This window comes from Ambystoma mexicanum, chromosome 5p, assembly GCF_040938575.1.
Source record: "Ambystoma mexicanum isolate Mex_15411 chromosome 5p, UKY_AmexF1_1, whole genome shotgun sequence".
Lineage (NCBI taxonomy): Eukaryota > Metazoa > Chordata > Amphibia > Caudata > Ambystomatidae > Ambystoma > Ambystoma mexicanum.
Window position 1 is genome coordinate 1,031,220,953 of NC_090930.1, and position 21,283 is coordinate 1,031,242,235.

A 21,283-nucleotide genomic window follows, 5' to 3' on the forward strand; every position below is an offset into this window, starting at 1 on the left:
AACTCCATCTCTTAGGTGTTGAACCCCAAGGGGCTAGCTGGTCTGCTTCTGCATTGCTGGCTGTCCCCAGTGGAAATCTATATCCCCTATCAGGGACCATTCCCAGATCGATACCACCTCCATGCACAGGAGGGGGAGAATGGGTGCCACCCTGCTTGCTCAGGTAAAACATTTTCATGGAGTTGTCTGTCCTGACCAGAACTGCCTTGTGCCTCATGAGGGGCAAAAACATCTTGAGGGCCAGGCCCACTTCCCTGAGCTCAAGCAGATTGATATGCAGGAGGGCTTCCACCCTAGACCATGCGCCATTAATCGAGTAGCCCTCCAGAGAAGCCCCCAAGTCCAAAAGCGAGGAATCTGTTGTCACCACCAGAGTGGGCTCTGGCAGGACAAAGGGGGCTCCCACTGCCACATTGCAGTCCATCAGCCACCATCAAAGATCTAGGAGGAGGGACAGGGGAAATGAGATCCTGTCCGACTGTGTGCCCGATTCCTGGTCCCGATTGGCCATCAGGTGGAGCTGGCGGTGCATCATCTTAAGGCGTGCGTGCCGCACAGTGAGTACGCAAGACGCCATGAGTCACAGAAGATGCTGGCACCACCATGCCGAGGTGGTTGTGTGGGCCAGAAAGTGCCCAATCGCGTTGCGGAGGGAGAGGAGCCTCTCGGGCGTGGGGAACACCTGCTGAATGGCTGTGTCCCAACGCACTCCAAGGAACACCACATCCTGGGAGGGAGTCAACTGCAACTCCCTCTGGTTGAGGGTGAACCTCAGCTGGTGAAGAACATCTGCCAGTCTCTGGCAGGAGTGCAACGCACCTTGAGGCGAGCTGGCCCTCAAGGCAGAAGAGACTCGCCACTGCATTCATAAACTTCGTGAAGACGCAAGTGGCCGAGTTCAGGCCAAAAGTCAGCACTGAGTATTGAAAGTGTCACGATGTAATCTTGAACCCCAGAAACCTCTGATGTGGCTGGTAGATGGGGATATGCAGGTATGCATCCTTAAGGTCTAGGGAACACATCCAGTGCCCTGCGCATAGAGACTTGGCTATGTGTGCGGGACTAATCATCTTGAAGCGTTCTAGCATTAAATATAGGTTGAGAAATGACAGGTGCAAGACTACCCTCAGGCCAGCCTGGTGGTTCTTGGGTACCGCAAAATTACTGGAGTAGTAGCCGGAGCCTCTGGCAGACAGAGGAACTGGCTCCACCGCATGCATCTCTAGAAGAGAGAGGATCTCACGTAAAAGGGCCGGGGACCCGATCTGAAGGAGGAGGAGAGGAAAGTAGAGGGAAAAGAAGAGGAAGATTGGAGCCCGTGGAGACTATAGAAAGGACCCAAGGACTCAACGCCTCCTGAAAAAGAGCCAGCCGGCCCCCTACAGGCGATCTGTGTTCCCTCACCGTTACATCATTGCTAATTTGCGTCGGAGGGGGAGCAGACATTTTTTTACAAAGTCCTCTGCTGTGTGTTGCTGTGGTCACTCAGGGACCCGTCAGGCCTCTGTGCACCATGGTCTCAAAACCCCTTGAAGCCGGTGAAAGCACACAGTTTGAAGTCAGTCTGGACTGAGGGAAGAACTTCTGACCTGGTTTAGCCAGGATGGCAAGCGACTTGGCAGGCTTTTTCTTAGTAAACTTCAGAGGAAGGTCGGGCAGGAACTCCCCCAGCTCCCGCCACAAAGAGTGAGGGTGGGGGTGGGAGGCCAGGTGGACTGGCTCCCAATACACCAGCCCAAAGCAGGTTTCCAACTTCTTATTCACCTGGGTTTTGGCCCTGGGCTTCTCTCAGACTTCCTCGCAACCTGCAGGACATCCTTTTGGAGGGGAATGCCTGAGCGGCTCGTGGTGTGCCTGGCCGAAACCTCTGCAAGCACCCCCACTCTTGGGGGGGGTCTCCTCAGGCTGAGGGACCCCCATGAACTCTGCAAGGCCCTGAAGACGGTCATAAAATGCCTTTACTGAGGTTGAAGGCTCTTTGTCCTGCGCATTCTCTGTAGTCACCTCGCCAGAGCTGCCCATTTCTCCCAGTATGCAATCACATGGATTGAATCTTTCCTAAACTATAGGACCATGCAAGTCTTCTCACCGTCAGCAGCGGCTGACCCCATCCCCATCACATGTGGAGTACCCCAGGGCTCCTGCATGTCACCAACCCTGTATAATATCTTTACAATGCCGCTAATTGACGAACTGGACTGTTTCGGTGTCACCTACACGAACTATGCAGACGAAACCTAGATTCTCCTCCTTCTAACAGGCATCTATGACTCTGATGTACGGCTTGTGAACAAAATGTATCTAATCATTCAGGCATGGATGGCCACCCATGGTTTATGCCTGAATGATGATAAAACAGAACTCCTGCTCATAGGTTCCTCCCAAACCTCAACAAGTTCAACCCAAACTATGCCTCATTCAATATAGACGGGAACAACATCCCAGTGCCAAAAGAGGTAAACACACTGGGTTTCTACCTCGACTCTACCTCAAACTTACTCAAACAAGTTAACGCGATGGCTTCAGGTACTGCCTATATATGTAAACTAATAAGAGCGTGCAAACCATTGCTCTCCACGGAAAGTTGCCTTACTCTGGCCAGAGCTCTCATATTGTCCAAACTGGACTATTGTAATGGACTCTACTTGTGTGCCAGTAAGTTTGTGCTTAACAAACGGCAAAAACTGCAAATCAACGCGCTCAGGGTTGCGTTGAATATCCCTAGGAGAGAACACATCTCTGCAATAAGAAGACAACACAAATGGCTCTCAATAAAGGAAAAGATTCAGTTAAAAACCTTGTCTCTTACTTTCAAATCCTTGAATCACACGGCTCCACCTTATCTAATAGAATAATTCACCTTCAGATCTTCTACACAGGTCACCAGATCATCTAGCATGTCTTGCCTGGTGGCCCCACGATATAAACTAAAATAAATAGGTGGGAGCAGCTTCCCTATCTTCACGGCCCAACTGTGGAACAAACTTCCACCCGACATTAAGATGACCCAGCTCTTCACTAACTTCAGGAGAAAATCCATCTCCTGGCTTATCTGCAAAAACTAACTGACTCCATGCAATCCTTAATTTGTCGTCTTGTCGTTCGACTTTCTGTGCATTAAAGATTCTTCCTGCTTTTGAATGTAAACTGTAACCTGCCTTATGATTTTGATCAACAAATGCAACTGTAATGTTTCCTATTTGTCTTTGCTGGAACAATTGTATTTTTGCTCTAAACTCGCCCAGATACCTAAGGGTTAGGTGCGCTACAGAAATAAATAAAACAAACTTCCCTCCCCTTCGGCCTCCATGGCACCCCAGCTACATTCCAAAGGCTAATGGATAAAGTTCTGAGACCTTACTCTACATTTTCAGGGGTACTATCTCGATGACATGTGCTGCATAACAGTAGTTGGGAGGAAAACCTATTCCACCGTTATGAGATCACCAGAGCCTTGCGCAGGGTGGAACATCAGGCCGATCAAAAGAAATACCATTTAGACCAGAATGCTGTCAAATACCTTGGCTATTTTGTAGGCAATGGCCTCATTTAGCCCCATACCGAGAAGGTAAAGGAAGTTGTTTTAACACCTCCTTCTAAGACAAAAGGTAACGCACAGCCTTTCTTGAATTGTCAGGCTATTACCGCAGGTTCTTACCCAACTTTTCATCTATCAGGGCCAGTCTTACAGATAAGCTGAAAAACTCACACCCATATGAGTTTATCTGGACTGGACTATTCGTCATGAGCAAAACAGTTTTAATGCATTAAAGCCAATACTCTGCCAGTCCTATTGTAGTACCCTCCCCCAAGTCCAACAACTCCACCACATAATAACACTCCTCAAGATCGCTTTGCCCAAAAATGATATATGACATTCATAAAACGCTTAATAGACAGAGGTTTCTAAGCGGGGACCCGGGGATCGAACGTGTGTTGCTCCGTGTCGTCTTGCTTCCAAGGCGAGCATGTTGCCGGTGACCTAGTCAAAAAATGCTAATTCTCCAATGCCCTCTGGACGGAATGACGGACGAACGGCTGAACAGGCACACACACCTTTTCAGTCATTTGCTGATCTCACAAGATGCGTGCATTTATCAGACCAAGACCAGTCCAGGCTCACCTGGCCGCAAATATTTTCAACAGCAGCTGTTACTGCATGAAATGCCCAGACTAGCGATCTTCGTGTGATTACAGACTACCTGAAGTTTAGAAAAAAACTGAAATCATGGGGTTGTGGAAATCTGTCTTTTAAGGGCTCTTTGACAATTTTGACCAAGTAGATGTTTTGTGTTTAGGTTTTATTGCTGTGTATTGGTTTTTTTGTAGTATATATGCGATTATTATTTGCATTTTTGTGAAGTGCACTGATGCACCAGTGCCAGGTTCATGCTATAAAAGAATTCTAAAATAACAAAAGAAAAAAAGAATCAGACAAAAATAACGTGATCACCCAGAAAATACATACATGTTATGTGAGGGCCCGAGAGAGCTTCCAGGAGCGAACAAGTCTGTTGCATAACCATCTGAGCAGCAGACATCTAAATGTATCGCTTTTGACTGTGCAAGTTAGCTCAGGTCCTAAAGCAATGAGCCCCATTCGCAAGTGCTCTCCTCGTGCAAGGCTGGGTCTGAGTTGCATTGATTGGCTGAGCTACCAGGGAAAGCTTGCCAGTGCAGTCAGTGTTGAATCTTCACTGTGCTAAGGGACAGAGCATGGCACAGGGCTCTCTCCAACAGCCTCCCTCACAGTGCATAGTAGTAAGTAGAGTGCTCCCTGACCCGCACTGATGCAGATTGGCAGACGACCTAAGAGATGTTGTTCCTTTCCTCCACCAGACCTGGACAAACTGTGCTGGCATTGAGTCAAGTGGAAAGAACAGACACTGGAATCGCTGTGAAGGTATTTCTTGTGGGATTGGTTTTGCTTGTGGCTTTTGTAAATATGTTCGATCTTCTTGTCTCATGACAAAACTCCAGATCTCATGGTAGAAACATTAGGACTTTGTCACGATCCTACCCGCCTGCCACCCAGCACCGCTACATGTGTGCATTCAGAGACTCTGATTATGGCATAATTGCGCAGTTAAAACCTACAAATGGCCTCTGCATTCATTTACTTGTTTTACCGCTGCAGTTTTGGACTTAACTAATTTCAAGTTCCATTCCGGGTTTTGGGTTAAACCAGCAGATGCATTCTGGTACATATATGCTGTCCAAGAGGCAAATGGCTAAAGGAGGCATACTAAGTACATTTGGTTGCAGCAGGCTACTAAGAGCTGGAAAGGCACTGATTGCATTCACCTGTTCCAAGCTGCTGCTGAGAGCTAAAGAGACTACTTGCAATCCACTGCTGCAGGCTACTGAAGCAGGGGCTGGGCTTAATTGAACACAGCTGCCTGAGACTGCAATCAGCTCCACCCCGTTGGGCTGTTGGATGGGAGGGCTTTTATAAGTTCACTTTGAGCAGAAAGTTGTTCAGTCAACTGCTTCTGCTGAAAGTTTGTTCTGTGCTCCTATGACCAGTTCTGTTCTCATATCTCTGCTGCCATTTTAACTTTCTGCAAACACCCTGTTTTCTGTAAGCATTTCTGCTTCAGACACTGTCCTGTTTCTGCCTAGCTTTTCTCTCTTCCTCTCATCCAGTTTCTTGATGTTCTCCTGTTTGTTCCTTGCCTGTGAAATTACCAGACTTCAGTCCATTGTTCTATTTCATGTTAAGTACTCTTAGGGTTTCCTGATAACCCTGTATTCACTGTGTTCGCAGTGGCAGCGACCTATATATGATATGATTGGTTATTTATAACTCGCTTAATACCCAGAGGTTTCGAAGCGTGGACCCGGGGATCGTACCTGTGTTGCTCCGAGTCGTCTTGCTTCCAAGGCGAGCACGTTGCCCTGAGCTATACTCCGGAGACTGGAGGATATTCCTATCTTGTCTGAGTCCTTTTCCTTGTATGTCCTGATATGCCAGTCTGTGCTTTGTATTTTGTGTCTCTACTTGGCCTGTACCTGGTTATTTCTTTCTACGCTGCTTTCTGCCTGTATTACATCTTGGTCCACTGTTGTGCCTCCGTCTGTATCTGGTTACAGTGTGACCCATGGGTTGGTCTCCGTTCAGATCAGATAAGGGAAATACTTCTCTTGCCTTCATCTAGTCCGTTGGAGTCTTACCTGCCTCAGTATATGGTCTCCAGTTTCTTTCAATGAGTACAACAGTCTATTCGGCACACCTAACTCATGACACTACTGTATGACATTTGTTAAAGAGCAATCTGCTGGTACTGATCCCAATGGATGTCCCCAATCCTTAGAGACCCCTTATCATATTCCAGTTCACCCTTCATTCTGATCAATCCACGCTGCCCCGTATATTTGCTAGCCTTTGCTTTCTCTGTGTCTCTTTACTTACAGCCAGCTCCTGCAGTTCCTGTGAATACCGGTCAACTCAGATCAGCCTGCTATGTACCCTGTTTCCGTTATATGCTAGCATTGCCTAAGGAATCTACCCTAATCTACAGTGCAGACTGTCAGATATAGCTTTTGCCCTGTGCTCTCTGGCCAGACTCTGGACAGACTTCCTCTGCATACCTTTAATCAAAATTCCATTTTATCTCAAAGATATGTGGGAGTCTCTGGAGAATCATTTACTTCTTTCTTTTGCCAGATTTTGATGACGTATTTGTTGCTTTTGGCAATTCCAGTTGGGTAAATGTCCTATAGCTTATGCAATGGTAGAAATCATTTCCTTTGTAGTCTGTGGCATTTGGCTACAGCTACATTTATTGGTAAAGTGTACTTTTCTCTGACAGGTCATATGAGATTTTATCTGATTGCTGGGGTGATGCTTGAAACCCTGGCGTCATTTGTCGAGGTGGAAAGTGCATGTTTGTGAAGGGAGTGCAAGGTTCCATTTCAGCATGCATTGGGGTCCTGCATTAAGGGAGCTCCACAACAATGACAAACTGGAAGTCCGTGCCTGTGTTGGAATATTTGATATGCAATGCTATATAGCTTTTAGCCTTAACTCAAATGTTTATTGTGACTAATGACACAATATAACCGACACAACCTACATCATGAACACAGAACTGATGACATGAGAATTTGTACAATAAATGCAGTTCTGTAAAACATGAAAAAGAGTTTCTTTAATGAAGGAATTTATAATGTGTTTAAGGACCTTCTTTAGTAATGGTGTACCAGCAAAGGAGTTCCCTGCGCTGAGAGTTAGGCAGAGTGTGTTGGTGAAAACCAGGATTGCAGATCTGTTACTAGTCCAAGAACATTGTTATAGAGAAACCTACTCCACACAGGTGCTAAACCTCAGTGGTGTATATGTTTTTTCTTATTTTCAAATGATAGATGTTAGGCATACTGGATAACCATTGATCTCATGGTTTTCGAGCGTGCATAAATCCGGTCATTAAGTTTCATAATATCCATTTATTGTTACGCTCACCTGGTATCCACGGAGACGCCACCCAGCCAGTTGTTCGTTGGTGCCCTTACCAATGATTCCCTGGTGTGGTCTCAGTGTCGATGGGATTCCGCCTGGAAATGAAGACTATATTAGGACTGGGCGACCAAGGTAAGTTTTCCCCCACCTCCCTTGTGTTTCCAGCCCCTCCAGGTTCTCTTCTCACCTGGTTGTCGGAATCGGTGGGCTCTCCATCCTGCTCTCTGGGCAGGGGCACGTTGTCTTTTGTGGGCGCGGGCGGTCCAGTTACTTCTCTGACTGCTGCCCTCGTAGTGTCTTTCAGGTAGGTCTTATTGCGATTGATGGCGTCGTAATTCTTGCATGCCTTTTCTCTGTTCTAAATGTCTCTTTGTTTATCTCCCTAGGAGCGCGGAGTGTCTGCTTGGAGAACTGGATATGCTGGTTCTCACCGGGAGATGATGGCGCGCTATAGCGCTATGATGCGATAAGGAGGCGCTTTGCGTAGCGCAGTGAGGTCTTGTCCTCACTGACCTGTGCTTTTCTCTTTTCGTAGGCTGCAGTGAGTTCCCAGCGCAGATGGAGTTCCGGAGTTATGCCGGCCGTAAAGCAACCAACCAGGTAAGTCTTTAAGCGCTTTGTGGTTGTAATGTCTCCACTACCTCCTTTAATGATGTCTTTCTCCTTTTCTCAGGTCCTTCGATCCGGGCGGTGAACTCCACCAACAGAGCAGCCTAGGAGCTGCGAGCAGTGAAGGATGATGAATGCGGGTAAGATTCTGCTCGTAACAGTGTTCTTGGTTTTTCTGCAGGTCCAGAATTCACCAGGCTGAATGCTAGAAGCAAAGTAACGCGAAGCGTGTTGTCTTGTTTGGGTGTGGTTTAAATAGCCACTGTAAAGTAGTCCACGTAAAGTAGTCCCTAGGCGATCACATCCAAAACACTAGACAGCATAGCTTGGTTCTATGAACCAAGCTATGTGGATGCCTCCATGTTGGCTGAAAGCCTAAATAAAGTAGTTCATCAAGTCTTTCCTTACTGTGGAGCCTGGACTGGCCCCAAGAGGGCCTGAGAAGTGGATGCCAGGCCTTATTAGTGATCCGAGCCCTGATTCCACCTGGCCAATGGGCTTGCCAGTGGGGATCAGGGCTGAGGGTCGTGACATTTATTTCATGGTTTTCATTTAATGAAAAGACAACATGTGATTCACGCTTCTGTGCTTTTTCAAGGCCGAAATATTTCAATCAGTTATTGCTGTGGGTCGAGGAGCCTCACTGTTCAAATAGCCACCACTGCTGAATCTTTTATGCCAAGCTCCCACTATAATTCTGAAAATAAAACTGCATATAGCACTGTATATGGGTTTGGTGCCTTTTGAGGAATTGTTTTCTCTAAAACAATACCTGTAAGGGGTCAAGTGTTATGTTGTTAAAAATGTTTAAAGCATGTATTTAAGGTTTTTTCTCCCCTCCTCATATTGCTATTATTTTAATTTTAATTTTGGAGAACTCTATTTGTATATTTACATAACACTCAGGCTTTGAATTCCCATGCATAATATTTTGGATGAAAGCTTTTCTCTTGCTAGACCCATATCAAAGAGCTTGAGTTATCAGAGAAAGCACTAGAAGTGTAGCCATGTGACACCCAAAGAGTGACTTGCTTCCATAAATCTCACCTCATACCAAAAATGAAAAACATTCTGAATGATCGTCGCAAAGTGAGTGTCCGAAAACATTGTCATTAATAAATTATGCCCCAGGGTTGTTTTGAAAGATATGGTCGCTGACAGAGTGCATGTTCACTATCTCACTGGTCTAGTAGCTTGGAACACGTGCTTGATTAAGCAATAAGCCCCGATCCGCAGGGGCATTACCGAGTGCGGTAATGCCCCCGGCCCATAGTTACAGGCCCGAGTGAAGCGAGGGCCTTAACAAAGGCCCCGGGGCATTACCGGACTCGGTAATGCCCCCGCAGCAAGGGGATTATTGCTATTAGTACCACGGCCCGCAAGACCGGGGTACTAAGAGCATTGTTTTGCTCTTAGTACATGCTCTGCCGTTTCGGAACAGAAAAAAAAAAGTTTTAAAAAATGGCCGCAGGGGAAGGGAAAATGGAGTCTGTTTTCCCTTTCCATGGTGGGCCATTCAAAATCAATCGAAAAGGTAAACAAATAAAATGACCGCCATGGAAAGGGAGAAGGGACTATACCTGGGAAGTGATCCCAGCGCCTCTGCTCCCGAAATGGAGCGAAAAGAAGGTAAGCGGGGTTGGGAGGGCGAGGAAGGGATCGTTTGGATTCGGGGTGGGTGGGGGGAGGGCAAACACCTACCTGAATCCCTGGTGGGGGACGATGGCAGCCTCCAGCTGTGTGGTGGCTCGGAGCGGGATTACCCTCCTCATTGGCTGAGAGGCTGCCACAACCCCTGCCGGCGAAAAGGAACATAGTGGGGAGAAGTATTCCAGGGATTCTCAGTCGGGTAATGCCCCGGCGAGAGCCAATGAGATTGCTTGTTACAAACTCATTGTCCCTCGCCGGGTACTAAATAATCATATCTTATGGTATTGAAATGCAAAAAGGCAGTGGAAAAATTGCTAAATGTATGTTTTTGGGGAAATGTAGTTTCAGTTGGAGCACTTTGTAGCCCCATTCCCCAAACCACTTATCTGATCACCTCACAAAAGCAAAATATTATAAGAAATACAAAGAAAGAATTCACTGCAACATAGGTAAATGTCTTCCTTTTTGGGGAGGCAGCTATGTGGTGCATAATAGTGAATGTTTCCTAATGAATATTACAAAGGGTGATTTTGCTGGTTTTATCATTGAAATTGTATAATAGGGCCCCATCATGTACTTCACTAATCCTCAAGGGTGGTCACTGCCCCACAGCAGGGCCCACTAAAAGTCATACAAAGTTTTTTTGTAGGTGAAGGTCAAACTGGACCTCCAGACTCGTCCAGGTTTGGCTCAGCTTTGTTGAAGTAGAGAAAAGCAGATATAAAAAGTCAGTATCTTGGTGCGGTCTTGTTTGTGGTGCAAGTCTTTCTTAGAATTTGTGAACTTTCTTAGCACAATATTATTATTTAAGATTACAGCGAAATGCGCATGCTATACCGCGAACCATGGTATACCATAATTTGTCAAGAAGTTTATCATACCGTCAGAAAATCAATACTGTGATGCCCCTAATATATATATACCTGCACTTACACAGATAACCCCTCGCATGAATGCACTGTACACATACAAACCTTGCACAGATACACAAAAATGCATTTTTTCCTTGCCCGTTTCCCTTCTGACTAGAAACGATGCCACCTCCTCTGCTACTTTCTAAGCCTCAGGCTCCCTTGCTCCAACCAAATAAGAGTCACAAAGCAGAGCAAGCTTCCGGGTTCCTGACATGTGCTGAGGAGCCGGAGAGCAAGCCCTCCTAGCTTGTACTTAAATCCTCTCTATTTTATGGAATTTTCTTTAAAATAAATCACTTGTCCAACATGTTTGCAAATATTCTTAGCATTAGTAATATTCATAGAAAATCAACAAATATATTAGGGCTTTTATCTCACCATATCTAACAGCAATCCCACCTCATATATCCCATTTTTGTGTTCTTGTTTTAAGGTCTCATTGCCCCCAAAAATAAACGCCTGGATACGAGCATGTCTTTAAACCTAGACAGCTAAATTCACATGCTGAATAACATATTGGTGCAGCATTGAAATGTATACAGCTTATTGCATTCCGTTTGTGTACATGCACACCATCACCAGTACCTGCAATCACGTAAAGACAAATTCCTGCCTTCATAGATTTTAAGATGATAAATCTCAAGTGCTAGGGGAGCAGCATCATTGACATCTGTAAATGCTCCCTCAGTGGTGCTGAGTGGGCATTTACAGATTTTGGGTGGGGCTTGCTCGCTTAGGCCCTACCCAGTCTATGCGTCATAGTATTTTAAGTCATTTGTTAAAATGAAAAGTTGATACCACTTTAGGGAGAAATGGAGTGAGTTTTTAGTGATACCTTAGTATGAAAAATCATATAATGTACATTAATACAGAGAGCTTGGGTTTTGTTCACCCAGAAGTGATGGCCAACAAAAATGCCACTTTCCAGGAAAGATGTTGTAAATCTGCTTGATGTATAAGCACAAAGAGGGGCACATTAATTTGGCCAGGAAGTATTAGGATCCAAAGCATTCAACCACCTTCTTTCCAACTGTAAGCCACAAAACTCTCCCAAACTTCACTTGAGAATCATATACTCAGAAATCACAGTTCAGCAAAACCAATTTGTAAGGTAGTGGTGGATCCCTGCCCGCTTGCTCATTCAGCAATGTGTGCAGTATAGAAGGTGGCTTCTTTCCTGGCAGCTGGCCGACCTGCACCACCGCCATACTACATTACCCATTTTGCTGGTCACCCTTGCACGTATGTAGAGTGTGTGAAGTGCATGATGTTCCAGGATGCCGTCTGTCTGTGACGAAACAGAACAGCAGCATTCTCCCGGTTTCGCACTGCTAAACAACAGCATTCGACAGTTGCTGAAGCCTTTCCTATTTCTACTCACTTTGTGTTTATATTCATATGTTCCCCCCCTTTCCCCCTAAGCCTGATCGGTTTTTGGTGTGCTCTGCTTGCATTGTGCTAATGTATATGGACCTGGGACTGTGATTTTTTCTGAACATACCATGGCTGTTTCTAGGATTGCTTTTGGATTTCCCTTCAGGTGCGTCGCCCCTCGGAATTGACAAGGACTGTTCTTTTGGATTTAGACTTGGATTCTCCTGATCAAGAAAGGACCTGGAACTTTGGTTAATTTGAATCCGGCTTGGTGTTTTGTGACTAAGGCTGTTCATATCTGTATTCCCCTAGTGTGTACCCACATGCCACCTACATTAGCTCACATCCCTGTTTTTTTCTTTTCGGGACATGGAAGACATTCATAAGAATGACTGTCAGTCGGATGGAAAGCTTTACGTTCCCAGCACAGGACTCTTCATTCAAGTACAGAGGGGACAACTATAGCAGATGTCACTCCAAGTCAGACCACGTTTTATGGTGTTGGTGTGTGACATACTTAACTCATTGTGGTGTGATTTCTTCCCTTTCAGTTCAGGAAAGAAAGAGCCAGGTGGTATTCCTCCTGCTTTTTACCTACTCGACTATCCTAGAAGGATAGTTAATATTCTGGACTGCTCTATTGGGAAAACGGTTTTCTTATTTCTTTGGGCCTACTACTGAAAGATTGTGTCGTCCTTCCTGCAAGGGGTTCTTGACACTTCTCCCAACAATTTCCCAGTTGGAACATTCATGAACATTTTGGATTCCACTTCGATACCATGTTATTAGTGAGACCTAGTGATCATGAACCTAAATCGACATCTCCATTGATTCCATGCAGGGGGAAACCAAACATAAAATCCCTAATTTCTCATAATCTATCATGTCATGGTTTTGAGGTCTGACCAACAAGATCTTATTCATTACCTCTGGAGAAAAACATCAAGAGCTTAGAACAGGGCTCTGCAACGTTTGGCTCTCCGGAAAATTTTGGACGACAACTCTAATCATCCCTAGCCAGCATAGTAAATGGTAAGCGTTAACGGGAGTCACATTGCAAAAAATCTGGAGAGCCAAACGTTATAGACACCTGGCCTAGAAGCTCATCTCACATTTAAGAGAGTTGATGCAGCCCACTGATTGGCACTGCCTTATTATTAGTTCCCATCTATAATTGGAGTAGTGTTTTTAAAACCATGTAGTATGGTGTGCTTTTAAAGGCATCCTTTCCAAATGGTCAGATGCCAATCTAAGCAGTTAACATATAGGACATTTTGATTGGAAATTGAAGAAAATTACACTTTTTGGAACAATTTTCTTGTACAACACACATTTAGTTACAACCAAACCTATGTCCTCACTTTGTCCATCTCTACTACTTCCCTTCTCTACGTCTCCTATCCCCCTCTCCTCTCTCGACAACTGAAGAAAACATCTCTCTGTATGCAGCACTGAACAAATAAAATAAATACCAGACGGTTTACAATTGTTCTACAAAGACATTATTTTAGACCAAACAGTGTCCAAAACCTAAATGATGGATGGCAACCTCTCTTGGAAAGAAATTAAAAGATTGCACTTTTGAGTTTACTACCCTCATAAAACAGCTGGTGTCTACCCCAATTGTGACCTTTCTAAATTTAACAACAGTCCCAGGCCGTGATCCACTTATACCACCGACACCATCACTTCCGGTGGAGTCTGCTAGGATGCCTGTGCAGGACCACTGGTATAGATGGGACAACCCTGGTGCCGTGCAAGCATGATTCATAATATTCAGTGGTCGGAGTGTGCGGGCTAGACATTCTAAAGATAAGGAATCTGCAGAGGAGATAACATCCATTCGAACTACTCCCTTTAAATCTTTAAGATCTACATGAAAATACCTTAACTCCTATCCTCTTAGTAAAGGGAAAGCCAATCTGTTAGATTTGTGAGCACCCTAAGAGCAAAAGGAAACCTTACCATCCCTTTATCAAATGATGTACTTGTAGACACAAAGCTCAATTCAATCACATCATATTAGGTATAGACAGCATACGAACAGTAACACAGCTACAAGCAGTAAAGCTAAAGAGGTTAGCACATCCATGCCTCTTGCCCTGAATTATCTAAGAAAGGGCTTAAGGATGAAGTGCACAGAACAAAGAGGAGGGTGGTATAGATGTGCCGATCAGGATGCTTCAAGTTATCAGACTGAAAAGAACTGAATGTCTTAAAGTGTCTGCTCTGGAATACGTGCTAAATAAATAGGCATTAAGCAAGGCCAATGACTGCAATCCCTACTATGCCAAAAGAAGCACAACAGTAAACCTTGAGTAAAGTTACTTTAGCTCCGACAGAGTGAGACATATCTTCTAAAGGGAATACTACACATGAGTTACCCGTGAAGTAGAGGTGTTGAGCACTAGGTTTTGGCACAAAGTGAGTAAAGGGGGTTGGAGGGTACTATTCACTACTAGCACTATAAATCTGAGTATTATGTTTGGAGAAAATAACTAAGCAAATTGAAAGTATTTGATGTGATATCCTGGTGATAGTTTAGAGTAGCTCTCCAAATGCGAGGTAGGAAAACTATAGACAAGAACACCTTCTTATAGGCAATGGAGGACATTGCTGATGTAGGCACCATCACATTACCAGGTCACACTCAACTCTGCAAGAATACAAGAACAATTTCACCCATAGAGCGATAATGAATTAAGAGATATCAACCCTGCAAGAGGCACCCTTTTTGAAGTCGGGACAGTGAAGCAGCAACTGGCTGGAAAAGTAGAGTGGTTAAGAGTTGTTTAAAACACTTAGTTTGAATTAAGGAAACATCACAAATTCAGGCGCTCAACTACAAAGTTACATTAAAACATAAACACAGCATACTTCAGGCACCTCAGGTAAACAGAAAACTGGAACAAAGAGTCAGAAAACCTGTAGGGACACAGCTTGGGGTGTGTGAGCAATGCATGTGCACCTTTGCCCTACTTATAGAACATCTATTACTTCACACAACATGGTGCCACATTTTCAATAAAAGGGCTCCATACTTAATCAACTCGGTGAAATGGAAGCACTTTGAACTAGAACAGCATTTATTCAGCCTTGAATCCTTATTACATTGAGCTTGTCTAATGGGCATGTGGCAATATGCAGGTGTTAATGTAGCAGAAAAGAGCACTTTTTATGTGTCTCATTTTAGGAATGTGAGACTTAGTGTAAAAGTAAGAGAGCTAAACAGTTTCCATTTCTTCTGTTCTATGAGGAAATGGTTGCAAAGTCCACCTATCTTGAGATCATCATGTCCAGAAACTATTAATTCAATAGAAGACAAACTCAGTTCACTTATTCTGAATGTGGCAAACAAAGACCCAGAAGGAGATGCAGAACTTTTTGGCCATTCCCTAGACCCACTGGTTTAAGAATTGTCTTTACAAATCGTTGCAGAGAAAGACAGTCTTGCTGCGAATGGGGAGACATGAGAGACGAAACAAACATCTGTGCCTGGAACTGGGTTTGCTGTGGTCCAGCTTTATCAGATTATCTTGACGCATGTCATGCCAGGACCTGGAAAGGTTTTCTGGATGGACACATTGCCAAACATATTTTAGTTAAGTAGGGCAAGTTATGGGTATCGGAACACTTTATATGATTTATTTAAGACACATTACAGTAACAGACAGAGACATAACGGTAGCATTTGACAAACATAGCATTTAAGCGAAAATCTTACCTTCAGCAGTGTGCTGTAGGGTGACCATGATACAGCGCACTCTGAGATCCAAGATAAGATCTTGTATCGTTTGCAACATATCATTGGGAATTTCAAGGGCAGTCAATGATTCATAGTTAAGCCTATAAAATGAAAAAGTAATATTTGAAAATAAACAGAGGCGCATCCTCCAGAGCCACTAGAAAAATTACAGTGACCTAATCTGAGACATCTGCATGAAGATTTATCATTAGATGTAGCCTAATGATGCTCTGACAGAGCAGTCATTAGTTCATCTTTAGAACCAGCTTTTTTATATGGCGAATGTTACTTAACTGTAACAGTATTTTTGATGCAAACTTCTGTGTTAGATTGTTCTTCATATATCGCCAGCAAAGACTTGCTATGGAAAAATGTAGCTTAGATTCCTCAAGTTTGAAAATAGGCATCTAAACTTTGTGTAGTGCTTTGATAAAGAGTGAAATAATGTTAATACTTGTAACAAAAACATATCTACAAATAAAGAACATCTAATAAGGAAATATAGTGAAATGCATGCTGCATACAATATCCTGGGGAAGATGGGCGAGTCACATATGAATCTAAAAAAAAATAAGCTGCAAAAAATACTTTCAAAGCTAAGTAATATTTATCTTTGACTGCATGAATCGGTTTTATATTAATACGCTGTACACAGATTACCAGGTGGGTGGTGCGTTTAGGTTTGAATGGTCTTTAATACAGTCTTTTAAACGGTATGTCCCACCTGTAAACCTGCTTGCATTTGTGTATCAATACAATTATGTTTTGTAAACTCAGGCCCGGTAGCAGCCTTACAAACTTTAAATGAGGACACATTTGTCAGGTAAGCAAGAGTTACCCACTATTGTTATGAATTAATGCAAACAGTTCAACCACTGATCAAGCCTGTAACTTTTTGACACTATGAGTGGAAGGGACATAAATCAAAAAGGTGTTTTCAAGTAGCACATCATTTGAATCCCTTTCATGAATATTCTGTAACCACAAGCACTTTTCAGCACAATTGTTTTGCTGAAAAGCAATGGTTGCCAGTTATCCTGTTAAATGCACTCTAACCAAATTGTAGAAAAGCCCCTTATCAGAAAGGAGTAAGTATGTGAATAAATTCATTTCTAAACATTCTTACCTTTTACATTCTATATCACAAAAGATAATGTACGCATTTGTTGCAGCAATAGCATCTTGTATTCATTTTCTTGCTTTCTTGAAGGATTTTGTTAACATTTGAGGTAAGCCTAAATGTCTGAATTCCATGACATCACGAGTCAGGCTGCTAAATTCACAGTTCCTGGCCCACGACAAGTTCTATTCCCCTTATTGTGTGTGGAAATACCTGATGTGACCATAGTTTGATATAGGGTATCACTTAAAACTGCATTAGATGTGGACTCCATAATGTACTTGTTTGAGCCAGGTTGGAGACAAGAGGATTAGTTGGTCTAGCACTCACATATTTGACCCTGTTTGTGGATAACTTGAAGTATTGTTTAGGCATGTAGGGAGCACCCCATTGTGAGAAAATGTAGTGTAGGGCAGATGCGTCTATTTCCACATTCAGCTGTGTATAGGGTCATCTTAGTTTTTCTGCCATGGGATATATAATGATAGGCACCACTTGCATATGTGCTGAGCAAAGCTGGTCACTTGAGAATGTGTATCCCCTGTCTCTGATTTATTAGGCAGCACATGGAAGGTATGTTGTTTGTTCTGACCAGCACAATCTTGCAGCATTTGTGCATCTAAAATGTTTTTAAAGCAAGACCTACAATTATCAGTTCAAAGACGAATATGCATACTCTTGCGCTGCCAATTACACCCCCCCCACACAACATATATGCATGTATCATTATGGTTACTTAAGGAGAACTCATACTTTTAAATCATTTTTCATTACAGCATTTCAGTAAATTGATCTTTCATGTCCAATCTCACACAAGGTACCTCAAATCAACTCAGTGGTATAATCTTCTCGTCATCTCCAGAAGGGTTTGAGGCACAGGTCCCCCTTTTGATTCCTCACCGTTCCAGTCACCATGCCACTTATTCTTTGCCATCTCAACTATGCCAACAGCTTTTACCTACACTCTTCTGAACACTTGCTAAGCAACCTGAAGAGTTAACTTTGCAGCCAGACCCCTGCTCCATCACAACCCCTTTCATCATATCTCACAATTTCCAAATGTCCTGGCTACTTGCTGCCCCCCCATATTGCCTTCAAAGACCTATGTAACACACACCTGGCATGAGCTTCCAATCAAGATCCCAACTTCAGGTAACCATCCCAGATTCTGTAAATCCCCTTCGGTGGCACTTCCTTTTCAGTCCAAATTGCCAAGCTCCCAAACTTTATACCATTTTGGATCACAGCCTACTGGATTAACTCTTTTGGAAAACCCTTAAAATCTTCGTATTCACCCACACTGACAAGTAAGGATATACTGGCCAATCAATAGTCCTTGCCACTTACGAATGACATCAGCCAAGAAATTCAGAACACACAGTGACTAAAGACAATTTTTCATCAACTGGGAGGCCAGGCAAGACATGGGATAATAGGTAAGCATAATATATCCAGTGCCCAATATCTTCCACAACTACACTTCTTAGGTGCAATGCATGCTATAAAAACAGAAACATAATCAGAAGACATCTCTGGTTTGCTTACAATAAAGCTCCAGGACAAGATCATGGCACTCTGAGGTCTATAAAACCAACATGGTAGAAGAGTAAAAACATGCCTAATAGATTTGGTTTTCAGCAAGGTTATTTTACCTGGTAAAATGACATACCAGCTTTGTGAAAATATGAAAGCATACAGTCAGTACTAACTGACTTAAATGAAAATAAAAGGTACGTATGAATTGAAGTTATAGTAATTAAAGATAACGTTGTATTTTGAAATTACATCTCATTTTTACATGTGTTTACCAAGCAGTAAGGACTGCTAAGAGTGTTGATCATTGTTTCGCATTAATTTGTGCAGATCTCCTAACGTCACGCTCTTGTTCAGATCTGTAGTTCCAATGAACTACATTTGCCATAATCAATGGTCCTATTTATCCCGCTGGTGGCGCATCCGAGGCCGGTTGTCACCGGTTTCCGTCCAGCTTGCTTCCTGTGACTCGTCATTCTGGTCTTCACATTTGGTCCAGATAAGGCCTTGGGCAGCCTTCAAACACTGCTTTTTCAAGCTAGGCTGATCCCTGAAATCTAATCAGTTCCAGCTATGTGCTCGAAAACTATTTTCACCCCTGGTAACACCGACGGCTTGTCTGCCTCTTTCAATGACACCTCAATTTCCGCAAAGGCCAGTGCTACCGATTCCCTCTTTCGTCCTCCTTGTGCGTTCTCACTGCCTAACACTCGCTCCCTGGTAGAACACGGGGCAGAGGTGGAAGATCTTCTCACACAATGTAACTATGACTTCCTCGCAGTCACTGAATTTTGGCTCAGTGACTCCATCCCCACCGGAGCAACTCTTGCGGTACCCCCCAACCATGAGAACTATCGAGCCGATCGCAAAAACATGAAGGACGGGGGTGTTGCACTGTTTTACAAGGCCAAATATCATTGTCATCTGTCGCCTCATGATTCACCCGAGAATTGTTAATCATTAGTGGCCAATTTAAAGCTCGACAACAACACCTCTCTCACAATTGTGGTCATTTATAAGCCCCCTCAAAATCCCCCTGTTATTCGAGGAGCAGCTCCTACATCTTATTAATAAAACCGCCACTGTCAATTCACCAGTTATACCTCTCAGGGACTTCAATCTTTGGGTCAATGTGTCCACGGACAAAGCTGCTCAGTCCCTTCTCGCAGCACTCAATACCATTGGGTTCATCCAACAGGTTAATGCACCAACCCATTGTGGAGGCCATATTCTTGACCGGTTTCTACTCCATCAGGTCTCTGCCTCTGTTCCCTCCATTCTCCCATGTCCTTGGTCCGACCACCATCTTCTGTCTATCGTTGGTAATCTCACTCGCCCCACTCCTCGAGTTGACGTCTGCCGCAGACAGTCCATTAGGACCAGAAACCTGAAAAATCTAACCAGCGAGAAACTATCCCATGCACTTAGTATTAAGCTGGGCCATATTGAGGACTACAATGCCTCTGATCTTGCACATCATCTTACTTACACCTTGTGTTTATTTATGGATGACCTACCGCCCACCACAACCAGATGTGTTAAACCAGAAACCTTCTCCAAAAGCTGGTTTAATAATGACATCCTGACCCTCAGACATCTTAGGAGATCAGCTGAACGGACCATGCGCAAACCTTCGCCAGCAACTCTTGCCCTTTATAAACTCGCAGTGAAGAACTTTAAGGCCGCTGTCATCCAGGCCAAATCGGCCCATTACAATACTAGAATTTAACAGACCAAATATAACTCCAAGGAACTGTTTGCCATCTTGTGGGACTTTAAGAGTAAACCCCACCTAAAAGCTGCACCGCCGGGTAACTCCATTTTGTGTCAAATAATTAACAATACGTTAATTGCGAAAGTTGCCTCTCATCTGCAATCTAGCACTCCCCAGAACAGTCAAACAAGTACTCCTAGTCCTCCCACCACCCTGCCGGCACAGGACCACCCTTCACTAACTGCTAAACCCCAACCATCATTCTGATTCACCCCCAATACAGTGGTGAAAATCTCCCAGATTATATCCAGAATGAAGCCCACCTCTTGCAAGTGTGACTCCTGTCCCTCAATGCTTATCAACAGCTGCCTTGATGTGTAAGGACCATGGGTAACCAAACTGGTCAACCAGTCTTTTCTTGAAGGGTGCGTCCCCCGTGATCTTAAAGAAGCCTGGATCACTCCCCTGCTTCAAAAAGACAATCTGGATCCCCTTTGGCCAAAGAATTATCACCCAATTAGTAACGTCCCATATTTGCAACTTCTGAAATATATCACGGAAAACGGCATATTGGGAGCCCGTCAAATCCGGTTTTTGAGCTCAACATGGCACAGATACCACCATGCTCGATCACAAGTGCAATCTTTCCACCATCATCGATCAAGGCCACCCTGCCCTTCTGATGTTGCTCGATCTCTCCGCTGCCTTCGACCTGGTCGACCATGAATTGCTGGTGACCAGGTTGCAATCTCTGGTAGGCTGCTTGAGTACTGCCACCCAGTGGCTGTCATCTTTTCTAGGCCCTCGCACTGCCAGGGTCGCAATTGATGATGCCCGCTCTTCCCACGCACTACTCACCTGCAGGGTTCCTCAGGGCTCTTTGTTGTCACCCACGCTGTTTAATATTTACATTCTTCCACTTCTGCTGATGCTTGGAGGCCTGGGTGTCCTGTATACCAACTATGCAGACGACACTCAGGTCATCCTAAAACTCTCAGGCATCTATTTTAAGGAATCACAGGCCATCAATTCCATCCATTGCTGGATGGTGGCGAATTCAATGGCCCTCAATGCCGATAATACTGAGATTCTTATTGATGCATCTAGCCATATGCTGACGAACCTGGCCCCAAAGTACACCAATTTCTCCATTGTTAATACCATA

The 21,283-nt window shown here is 44.1% G+C and overlaps 1 protein-coding gene across 1 annotated transcript in view; it reads right to left on the reverse strand.

Moving 5' to 3' along the window:
• EXOC2 (exocyst complex component 2) overlaps positions 1–21,283 on the reverse strand; it is a 1,591,413-nt gene that overhangs the window by 590,333 nt on the left and 979,797 nt on the right. The window contains exon 16 of the mRNA XM_069613520.1: positions 15,731–15,852. Coding sequence (XP_069469621.1) covers positions 15,731–15,852 — 122 coding nt within the window. The remainder of the gene's footprint in view (positions 1–15,730; positions 15,853–21,283) is intronic.